The following is a 12,060-nucleotide window of genomic DNA, read 5'->3' on the forward strand; positions in this document are numbered from 1 at the left end:
TGACTTTTTATGCTCTTCTTCTAAATTTTTCAAGATTTTTCAACAACTGATATATGAATAAACATTTATGAGCTTTAGTTTTTTGAGTTTCAGTTTTCGAATTATACTTATTATGAATGTGTTTGATATTAAATTAAGAGATGTTTCTTGTTTGTAACATGAGTAATTCTGTCAATTATATTATGTCTTTATTTCGTACGTGTTCTAACTTTCGATTTGAGGTTTGTAAATAATATCAAATTGAGTTTAAGTTAGTTTCATGGGTAGAGTCAGTCCAGAAACATCAATCGCAAGCGAATTTCTATGTGAAGAAAATGGAATCAAGTGTAGTATTCAATAGTATCGTTAGGTAATTTTTTCACGTAAATTACTCCATCTCGAAATTAATGAACTAGAATTAATAAAAATTATTTCAGAGTTAAAGAAGAACCAATCGACGTGTGGCTCGGTGAAAATGATTACATTGAAATTGACAAGACACCCAATGTCAACAATTTTCAATTCCTAAGAAATCCGCAAGAAAATCAAGTAAGTAATTATGATAACATCATAGCTCATTTATTCATGAAAAATTTCACATAAATTATATTTTATTCAGATTCAAAAATCTGACGAAAATCATGAAAGTGAACTTAGCGACTTGGCGATCGAGTTGGAATGTAAAGACATGAAGCCGAGCTTGGATTTATTAGCAGTTATGAAAATTGAAAATTGTTCTGAAGATCACTCGGCAGCTATTGAAAATTGTAACGAATATCAAACTCAAAACATTAAATTAGAAGCTTTGGATGCAGTAAAAAAAGAATCGTTCGTGGACGACACAAATGAATTGAGTATGAACTCATACTGTGAAATCTTTGCGACAATGAAAAGAAAAACAGTTGTAAAAAATAGGGATTATAAACATAAACTCAAAAAACACATTGTTGACATGCCGAATGGTAAAACCGCTTATCATTGCGATACATGTGGAAAGGCATGCAGACAACGAAAAAGTCTCAAAGACCATATCGACTCGGCGCATCTTAAAGTCACCCACAGTTGTAACTTATGTGGAAAGTCATTCGGACTTAAGAGCACTCTTAAAAAACACATCGACTCGGTGCACCAAAAAATCACTCATGCCTGTGATACATGTGGAAAGTCATTCTCATGTAAAATTTATCTGAAAAAACATATTGAAGCGATACATAATGGTAAAACTCCCATATGCCATATCTGCGGAAAGACGTTCTCTCAAACGAGTTGTCTTCGCACCCACATCAACTCAGTGCATAATGGTAAAATTACCCATTCTTGTGATACATGTGGAAAGTCATTCAGACATCAGAGTAATCTTAAAAATCACATCGACACGGTGCATCATAAAATCACCCACAGTTGTGACTTATGTGAAAAGTCATTCTCACTTAAATATTCTCTCAAAAAACATGTTGAAGCGATACATAATGGTAAAGCTCCCACATGTGATATTTGCGGAAAGATGTTCTCTTGCAAGGGTAGTCTCCAAATCCACATCGCTTCAGTGCATAATAGAACGAAAAGTTATGAATGTGACGTGTGTGGCAAGAAATTCGCGCGAAAGGATGTTCTGAAAAATCATATTGATTCCACGCATAATGGCATCACCTACCCATGCGATTTTTGCGGTAAGGCATTTTCCCATAGATCTAATTTGAAACATCATATCTATTCGATACACAAGGATATCATCTACCCGTGCGATTTTTGCGGAAAGACATTTTCCAAAAAATGGAATTTGAAAACTCACATCGACTCGGTACATAATGGTCAAAAACCTTACAAATGTGACACGTGCGGTAAGAAATTCTCGCAAAAAGTTCATCTTAAATGGCATATTAATGCCAAACATGTTTGTGTCACACCTACGCGTGAGAAGCACGTGGGAAGACATTTTTAAGAGGTAGCAATCTCAAAAGAAAGGTGCAAAGATATTTTGTGCGAAGTTAAAATTTTAAAGCATGTAAACGGTTAACTCGCTTAATGGTTAACTTACACAATTATAATTTAATGAATGGATACATTTGATATATTCAATTCTGTTCACCGTAAGATCAACTAATATTTTATATCATATTATAGTATGTTTTTCTGTATTGTACTCTGCTGCGAGTATTTTATGTAAAATATAGGACTCGAGAGTGGGCCATTAGGAGCAATCAAAAAAGTATGCATCGTCACTAGACCCAGTAAATCATGCTCGGTACATCGTCTATTTGAATAAATAATTGAATATTGTAATAATTTTGTATTTCTTAAATTTATGTGACTTGCTTCAATTTTAATTTTTATCAAATTTTTTTCAAGACTTTATTTTCCATGACTTTTTATGCTCTTCTTCTAAAATTTTTCAAGATTTTTCTACTTCTGATGGCTGTCCATAGACAGCTAACTCAATATTTTAGATTTACTTTTTTATTTAAAAATCGTAACAAGGTGGTAAATGTTATCAATAATAAAGTCAAGCTCTTTATCATTTAATGATGGAGTTTTTTCGTTCCCCGTGGCCTAAATAAATGATAACAAAGAAAAAAAACACAAGATGAAAATACCAGATGCCTGATGCACTGGTACTTGAGCTTAAGTGATCAAATGACACAAGTTTTTGCGCTCGGATAGGTACTGGTACTGGTAGTAGTGAGAAGTGTCGCTGGCAGGTGGCACAAAGTAGAAATGTGTTGCACACAGAAAAAGTTGTAAAGTTTAACCATTAAATCTAAGCTCCTTGTGATGGATCGGATGGACGTTGGACTTAACACATTATTACACTATTGATATCGAAAAAGGCACGATGCTCTGACAGTCCTTCTTGTATCGCTCTCAACAGTCTCGGGAAAGGGCTTCCGCGACTTCATCTCCCACGTCTCGGCACCTCTCTGAGCGCTCTTCAAAATTCCCTGATAACAAATAAAAGAACAAGATATGAGAAAAAATGAACGGGCATGTCCATGATTATTGTATTGAAAAATTATTGCGCCATGATTATTTTTGTACAAGTATTTTTACCAGTATTTGAATTCGCAAAACATACGATCAACCCTTACGAAGAATAGAGTTCAAGCAAATAAAAGCACGGAGATAGGCTCGCCTGTTACATACTCGTGCTCCCTCTTTGTTAATAAGGATATACATACGAAAGAGAGAATGAGAGAGAACGGAGAAACCGATGGGAGAGAAGGAAAAGAAGAAGAAGAAGAAGTACGGGAGGCGCGAGAAAACGCGCAAGAAATAATTGCTTCGTGGTTCGTAAAAGCGGCCGAAAAAAAGGGTAAAATAAAGCAGAGATAAAAAAAAATCGGGTAGACTAAGAGGAATCGGCAAGTGCAGATTCGAGATCAAATACAAGTGAGAGAGAGAACTAGAGAGGAAGATGTCTTCGCGCACATGGATTCGAACGGGAGGATGTACGATTGATTGGGCTGGTATAATGAAGCACCGACGGGGGCTAACGCCCGAGTGATTATCTCGTAATTAATGAAACGCGCACCTCGTTTGTTTTTTTTTCTTTGCCTGTTTTTTTTTTGTCTTGTTTCGTATCGTTCATCGAGAGGAAGTGTAACACGGAGCAATGACACGATACAAATGTAATTTCGCGTGCGCGCGTATATATGTGTTTGATCGATCCTTTTCCGATGTTTACCGGCGAGCATATAATTTACACAAATCCGCGCGCGATCGAGATACAAAAAAAATGCATCGAATACGATGATAAATCATTGCCGATGTCCGCACTTATTTTTACCTAGTTTCACATAAATTTCTACATGAAAAAAAATAAATGAATAAAAACGATTGATTATCATTGCAACTCGAGTTATTGCATTTCTTTTCGATGTCTGCTGCTGCTGCTGTATATAGCATATTATAAATCACAATATGAGAGATTTTTCGAGACAACTCGTCGTCGCGCAGCAAATTCTCAGGAGATACGTACGTGAGTCTGATATATCAACCGAGACTCCGTGGCTGCTTTTCTGCCTTTTTTTCCAGGTTAACACTGTTCCCTTTCAGAAACTCTTTGTTTCTAATTTCGAATAAAACACACGGACACGCACACACGCACGTGACAGCAGTTAGCACGCGAGGCGCCGTGTGTACTTGCTTTATGGCGTACGTACTATAAATTCTACGCATGACCTGGACCCGTGTGTGTGTGTGTGCCATGAGGTAATTATATTTTCTCAAACATGTACGAAATTATTTCAGAGTTTAACGTCGAGAAAGTTTAATAATTTGCCTTATTAGTTTTATAAAAAATATCTTTGGAACTAGCTTAAAATTAAAAATCGATATTTTTCGCGAGTCGACTAAAGTCCATAAGAAAATACTTGGAAAATGATTTATCGTATCGTTTCGTTGATAAATGTATCGCGGTGTCACTCGATCCGCCGTTGAATTTTTGAGTGCTTCGATCAATCTCAAATTATTCAATCGCACGTACGTACACGTGCATTAATTAACAAATCATCGCGGACGTCTACACCGTAAGATAATTACCCATGTAAATGATATGCGCGTGCATACCCACTTGTTAATACGGCGAGCGGTGTAAAAAATTTATTGCACTTCAAATACGCGCGTAAACTCGTAACATAAAAGTCAGAGATCGTGAAACGCGCTTAACGAATGGGATATAAGAGGATTTTTCTGACAGATATATATTTATAAAAATGTATATTCGTTCGAGTCAGCATCTCTCTCTCTCTCTCTCTCTCTCTCTCTTTCCGAGCTTAGCAAAATTTACGTTCAAAGGTATCGACCTAATTAGTCAAGGCGGTGAGCAATGCTTGGCAATTCACTGACGTTACTCTCCGTGTGCAGTAGCAGCAGTAGTAGAGCATTTCATCGCGATGAAGTGGCTCGAGCTTCTAATGAGGTGTATATACTTTATATCCAGGATGTGGTTGCCAGTATAACTTGTTTGATGGCTTGCCAGTTTGTTTCTCTTTTCTTTCTTTTTTTCACTAATTTACACATTGTAATAATATTATTTATACCGGTCGCTAATTTATCGATCTCTCTCTCGAGTAATTGACTTTTTTTTCTGCACGATTGTAAAACATTTATGGTTCTCGAGCAAAGGAATTCGGAAATGCAACAGTGGATGCGAAAAGGTCGTAAAAAAGTAAACAAGCGTAGATATAGGAAACATTTCTAAGCCTAATAAAAACGAAAATTACTTTTAGAAAAACTCTCGGCTGTAATTGCGACATGTTTTCAAGTACGTATATAATTGCGCGTCGTTTTGGAAAAACGCGTCTCTCTCTCTCTCGGTTCATTCGCCGCGCGCTCGCAGGAAAAGAGAAACAAAGGCCCATATACAGAGGATGCGCGCAAAGTGCAATACAGGAGAGAGAGAGAGAGAGAGAGAGAGAAAGGAGAAGGGTCTTTACCTATAAGTGCACACACATAGCAGCAGCAGCGGATGGATTGCAGCTCCACCACAGCAGAGCCGCAGTATATACAGAGAGAAAGAGAGAGAGAGACAGAGAGAAAACGAGGAGGGAATTGCTGCTGCTGCAGGTGGGAGGCGCATGAATAAGTCCGCGAGAGATCCCCGACCATTGGCTTGGATGCGTTTGGGCGAACCAAACGAGGCTACTTTTTCCTCATTGGTCGTGCCGGGGGATCGGTATATACGTATAACGAAGAGAGAACAGCCGAGAGGCAGAGAGAGAGAAAGAGAGAGAGATAGACAACAGCAGCGCGCGAGCTTCGAAACGAAATAATAAAACCTCGACCTCTCTTTTCATCTATCTATCTATCTCTCTTTCTCTCTCTCTCTCTCTTTTATTTCAGTTCGATGATAAAATATAATATGAAAGGCTATTCGTTAGCCAGCCCATATAGCTGCAGCCCGAGTGCTCAGCCATGGCAGCTCGATCGCGCGAGCGCATTGTCGATTCCAAAAAGCAAAAAAAAAAATATTCTCTCTCTCTCTGTACCGAGTAGAGATGCATCGTGTATGTACGTGTGTGTGTCTATATGCACATGCAATGCTATGTCTGATGTGGATATTGGATAGTGATTTTCCATCTTTTTTATACCTCTTATATTACATCAGTTTAATGTACGTAAGGGATACACATATATCTATACTTCACCTCGTAAAGAGGGAAAAATAAAGAAAGATAAAGAGCAAGAGAGAAAGAGCGAGGTATGATAATCTGGTGCACGTGCAAAGCGCAGTGCAGAGGTAGAGGTATATGTCGATTCGCAAGTACGAGAGTTAACGCAGGCGTGTACGTACGCCTCGATGTTAATAAAAGTTTTTTTGAGAGGTCGCGTCGTCGTCGTCGTCGCCGGCCGCGATTGTTATCAATTAATTTTGGGCATCGGCGAGCGCTCGCGTCGCGTTTGGCAAATTTCGTCGAGAGTCGAGCTTTTTATCGTGCCTCGTATAATATATGCCTCGAGATTCGGTGTGTGTATAATTTTCGTTAAGTACCTCGGGTATATTACCGAGACACGATATACAAAGTATGTAATATGTAATAACGCTTGTATGAGCTAGTTGAGAGATAACGTTAATTGCCTTCTGTTGGGAATCGCGAGGAATTCGAGTGTGGCGCGCGGGGGAAAAAAAAATTGTACTCGAACGCGAAAAAAATGATTCGTTGATGGTGGGCTGTGTCGCGCGGGGCTTCGATCGATGATCAGCTGATGAGCTGAATTTTATCTCGTTGATAGAATTAACGAATGTATCGATTGAACAAAAAATATTAAGAACCTATCGATCACGATGTTTTTCTAAATGCTTTATCCGTACTTCCACTGACGAATTACTTCGTTCAAAACCCTTGCTTTACTTATACAATTATGTTTCCTTTGACACTTGCAGATTTACGAGTAAAGGTACTCGCCATCTAGCGATGATAACTGAAAGCGATGAAAACTGATTTAAATTTTTTGAAAGAGATTAATTTTTCATCTCTAAGTCGCTTTAAATGCACTCGACCTTAAAATCGTAAAAACCACCAAAAATAAGGTAATAAATAATCGCACACTTTAAAATATTTCAAATTGTCGTTTTTCGGTCATCAGGCCATTATTAACGTTCAGCGCTTCTACAGCTGGGACGCGCGGATGAAATTTCCAAGACGTTTTCATTGCATAATTCACACACGCGCGCGCAGGTGAATCGCCTATTCATACGCAATTACAGAACGAAGAAAACGAAACAAAAGAAGAATCGGAACGAACTTTTCCCCTCGCGTGCCTCGTGAGTCCTGCGTATGAATATATGTATACGCGAAAGTGCATTATTCGCACGCTGCTATTTCAGCTGTAAGCTTGAACCTCGTTAACTCGTGAGCTATGTGCGTGCACGTACGTGCCGAGGTCTACCGTCGGATTCGTGTGTACGGTTGATTTCAGCAGTCGTGGAGTACATCGGAAAACTGCATATTTTATCGTACCAACGCCAAAATAGATAGATTTTCAATTTCACTCGAATAGTATTGTTAAATATTATCAAAAAAATAATTCCATTGGACACTAGATAATTAATTGCATCAAAAATGCTGCCAGCGGTAACTTTTAATTGAATAATAACCGAAGATTAAGCGATCGAGCACTAGTATGCACGCGCATTTTTTTCCTCTTTCTCCCTTTCGGCCGCTTTTTAAAACCGAACGAAGAATGCAGCCTCGAAACGATAAGCACGCGCGCGCGTGTACACACTCACGAGCAGAGCTTGAAAATACCATCGTGAGATAACTGATCAACGAAAAAAAGAAGAGAGAGAGAGAAACCACGTCCTCCCCTTTAACCACGCACGGAATCGAACGAAATGTAACACTCGAGCCGAGCGCGTACACGTGTGTTGCGTCGTTGAATAAAAAAGAGAGAAACGCAAAAATGAACACATAAACGATTTACCCGGAGAATCTGCCTCGCGAGCCGAAAATCACAAAATGTAAACAAGCAGGGTAATCAGCTTGACATGGATCATTAGGATTAAGGGACTTGGAATTTACACATCGGCGTGTTGTATATAGCACGCGGCACGGAGAAGATGTGAGAGGATTTTTTAACAGCGAGTTACTTTGTAATTTTTTTTTTTTATAAATTAAAATGATTCATAGTTTAATTTACGCTTTTTTTTCAGTAGTCGATGAAAAGTATTCGCCTAACATTTTTGTACGGTTTTGACTTATGCTGAAATAATAAGATACACGCTACAAATTTGTGTATTTTAAATGACCTTGAAATAATAAGAAAATTGGTTTAAAAATATCACTTTAAGTCTCTAACACCAAATAGCGAGTACCTTAATTTGTAAATATATACACATGGCAAAGTAAAAATAAATATTTGAGTCAGGCACAGTTTTAACACTACCATAATTAACAACTTTAAGTCACTGCCACTAGATGGAGGGTACTTTTATCTTTAAATCTGTAAGTGGAAAAGCACAATTTTTGTATAAGTTAAAACACGGGTTTGAAAAAATAAGTGCTCCATTTTTCTATAGCTGCATTCGAATATTAAATAAATACATATTTAATAACGAAGTAAAAGTAGCAACGGTACGCTTACTAAAGCGTTATGCGTTAAGCGTTAGAAAAATGTCTAAAAAATTCTAATTCTTCTCTACGTTCTTTACAATAATTGTAATCGAGTGCCATCGACTGCAACCGAGATTAAAGATTTTTAACATATAGTGGGTCTTTTATGTCAAGAAACTTTGTAATTCGTCATAAACTAGCCATAATACGATGAGGATTTCTATGTTCGCTTCAGTGTAATTACGAGATAAGTGCCAAGTATCAATTGATAAGTAAGTTGAAATTTCCAAAAAAAGGAGTAAAAATATGTTCAAGTAAAATTACAAAAATCAAACTTAAATAAGGTTGAATTAGATCACTTTTTCTGTCGATGACTGTTCATGTCCAAAGATTTGAGTTACTTGGACTTGTGAACGAAACATACGACGAAGAAATTTAATATCAGTAATTCTATTCGACAAAATCTTGGCAAATAAATTTTTTTCTCTTTCTCACAATTTTTTTCATTAACTTAACATTTTTAAATGACCATTTACCAATTTAATTAAAATATTGCTAATTTTTATGGGCATTTTCTCGCAGATGAGAGCCGGACTCATAAGTGTCAATACTACTGCGCGAGTTGGCGATGCTATATTCGTAATTTGACCGATATCAAAGCCTATTTGTGAAACTTGGAATATTTCTTATCCTTACATACAACATTTTTATAAAAAATATGTAGGTGTCTGGTGTCTGTAGTAATTATAGTAATGAGAAATTTGTTTTGCCACTTGCGATTTTATGATACTCCATCTACCGATAGAATCAAAAAGCTCATGAGTTCAATAAGCATAGAACAGCTGTTAGAAGTGAAAATTCAAGTCTAAGTAAATCAATAGCCTAAATTTAAAAAAATAACAATGACAATTGCCTCACTCACCTATTATTTTCTTAAGTCTAGAAGTATAGAAAAAACGACCAACAAAATATGCCATCCATCGACATGGAGTTAATATCGACTTGAAATTTTTTCCCAGCATATAAATACTCATTTGTGATTAAGGTTTACGCGCGCGCGTAACGGCACACGCGGAACATTCACATGAGGCTCTTGCACAGGCATCGGAGTACATTAATACCGATGCATACATCCCTCGACGGATGCATACAACTTTTATAAATTTGCGAAATATACATCTGCCGATGCGCATCGATTATAAGCCGAGTCGAGGCACGCGACAGAGAGACAGAGAGAAAATATCATACACACACACACACGTATACAGGTACACGAATGCATGTGCCGTGCAGCAATAAAAAAAAAAAAAAAAAAGCGCGAACGTGACAAAACCTCCTCAGCGCTGACTTTGGCCATATATGCGCGGGGTCTACTGCTCGGCCGATCCGAGCCAAGTGATTCGCAAAGTTATTACCCCATCCTCGTATAATCCCTAGGAATTATAATCTACGTAAGCTTGTGTGTGTGTGTGTGTGTGTAGCAACTCGTGGTCGGTCGCGCGCGCGAGTGTATATATATGATCAAGATCGCAGCGGTAGCAGTTTCGCGCGCGCGCGCGAGCTTCCCCCCGCAATTCTTTATATATGTATGCATGTGCACTCGTGCCGCATAATGTATAAATGTCCAAAGACATCTCTTCCAATTCTTCCCTCTATACATAAATATAAACAGATACTCTGCCGATTTTTTTTTTCAAATTAAACACCGGTGTACTCCTCGCACGAGTCCCGAGTGTCTATTATATACGAAAGCGGCCCGCTCGTATAATAATTCAGACAACAGCCCAATATATTACAATTTGTCTAGGTCGTCGTCGCGTATCAACGCAACACGATTCTTTGACTTTCCGCGCGCGCCCGGGCATTTTTTGTAAATATTCCCTAGGCAGAGCGGCTCTATGGTACGCTATATATACTAGTTGCATATGTGTGTGTGTGAGTGTGGCTCGGCTTTTTTTCGCGTTAGCTGCGAGAGAGAGAGAGAGAGAGCGACCCCCCGCTGTTACGAGGCCGCTGTCGACCGTGGGAGTATTGTTTTCCTGAGCTGTATTATATACATACATAAACGGCTCGTCGGGCGCGCGGATCTTTCCTTCTCTAAATACACACACATATATACAGCAGCGAGCGACGTGTGTATGTGAGTGTGTGTCACGCGACCGACGCGGGAATATTTCGAGGACCCGCGCAGTCGAGTGCCGCTGCAGCAGCGCAGAAAAATGGGCAAAATCTGCGAACGCCGATTCGACGATAAATTTCATTTCCATATCGTAATATCTCCGGGCCGATCGACGACCAACGACCGAAGACTCCGTTCAGCGTTCGGTGGGCCTGTATTATATACATATGCTAACTCTATTGTTTGATCGTTTCTGCTGCTGCTGCAGGACCTCGGTGTGCCTCGGAGTCGATAGCTCTTTACGATATATCGCGCGTATTATTATGCATTATGTTATTTGTACTTTTGCGCGTTATCATTCAACGGCGTATTTATCATCGACACACGGCTCATTATAATATTTAGTCAGTCAGTCACAGAGTCCTGAGAGACTCGCAGCGCGCAACAAATTGCTCGTTTAGCTTTCGCCTCGTAACCGCATACATATACGCGATCATTTTTTGCTCGGCTAATTGTGATTGATGCGGGGTAGAGATTTACCACCACTCGAACAGTCTGTGTATGTGTGCGTACCTTTTCTTTTGGCTCGACTCGAGGAGGCAATCTCTTGCATTTTACAATATTATCGAAGGTTACGCGCGCGCGCGCGAAATCGATGCAAATTAATACGAAACTGGTTTCGGCGGGGTTTATTAATCATTTTTGATGAAATCATTATCAATGGGGACGAACTTGTTACGATATACGTATTGCCTGGCTGAAATCAATTCATTTATCATATTCATCGAGTTTAATCGAGTCGGATCCTTATTAAAAAAAAATCTCTTTTTTTGCAATCACGTATTTCGTTATTTTATAATAGATCGATTAAAAACGAGCAGCACGTGGACCAATTAAACAAATTTTCCGTGCTATCCATGATTTTTGTCCCCTCGTATCTTTACCACCATTTTTATTCGCACAAGTTTCTACCTGTACAAGCAAAGACAGCCCGAGTAATAATGTCGCGCGCGCGCGTATATAAAATTCAGCGAATTTGAATGCGTGTGTGTGTTGCGGGACATACACATACATCGCGCAACAAGCGTTTGGACACACGTGCTACACACGGCCGCGTCGCGGGTTCGGGATATATATATATGCGTGGAAAGAGGAGTACGGGGGCCTATATAAAAAGGGGGATATACATTTTGAAAAAGGTTGTGTGTTATATACGTATATGCTCTTTCCTAATTAGGCGGAAGCCAATTTAAGAATTCGGAGTGCTCCTCTCTCTCTGCCTGGTCGTCGTCGTCGACTTCGCGCAGGCATATATACACAGAGGTATTGCCAGAGAGAGAGAGAGACTCCTGCTCCTTCGCGCAGAGGACTTCTTCTTCTTCTTCTCCCCTTCATATTCTTGGAATAGAA

At 38.9% G+C, this 12,060-nt stretch overlaps 1 protein-coding gene across 1 annotated transcript; it reads left to right on the forward strand.

The window, feature by feature from the left end:
- Positions 1 to 268: 268 nt before the first annotated feature.
- On the forward strand, positions 269 to 2,262 carry LOC106654735 (zinc finger protein OZF-like). Its single transcript, XM_014374736.2, has 3 exons — positions 269 to 349; positions 417 to 528; positions 599 to 2,262. Exons 1-3 carry the CDS (start codon positions 315 to 317, stop codon positions 1,919 to 1,921), a joined length of 1,470 nt encoding a protein of 489 aa, XP_014230222.1. The 5' UTR covers positions 269 to 314; the 3' UTR covers positions 1,922 to 2,262.
- The last annotated feature ends 9,798 nt before the right edge of the window (positions 2,263 to 12,060 follow it).

This window comes from Trichogramma pretiosum, unplaced genomic scaffold (assembly GCF_000599845.2).
Source record: "Trichogramma pretiosum strain Unisexual culture from Peru unplaced genomic scaffold, Tpre_2.0 scaffold23, whole genome shotgun sequence".
NCBI classification, from domain to species: Eukaryota; Metazoa; Arthropoda; class Insecta; order Hymenoptera; family Trichogrammatidae; genus Trichogramma; species Trichogramma pretiosum.

Bases quoted from the DNA above. Each gene is read 5' to 3' on its own strand.
- LOC106654735 (XM_014374736.2), top strand. From the start codon at position 315: ATGGAATCAAGTGTAGTATTCAATAGTATCGTTAG. The intron at 350-416 runs GTAATTTTTTCA...AAATTATTTCAG, and splicing joins GTATTCAATAGTATCGTTAG to AGTTAAAGAAGAACCAATCG. The intron at 529-598 runs GTAAGTAATTAT...TATTTTATTCAG, and splicing joins GAAATCCGCAAGAAAATCAA to ATTCAAAAATCTGACGAAAA.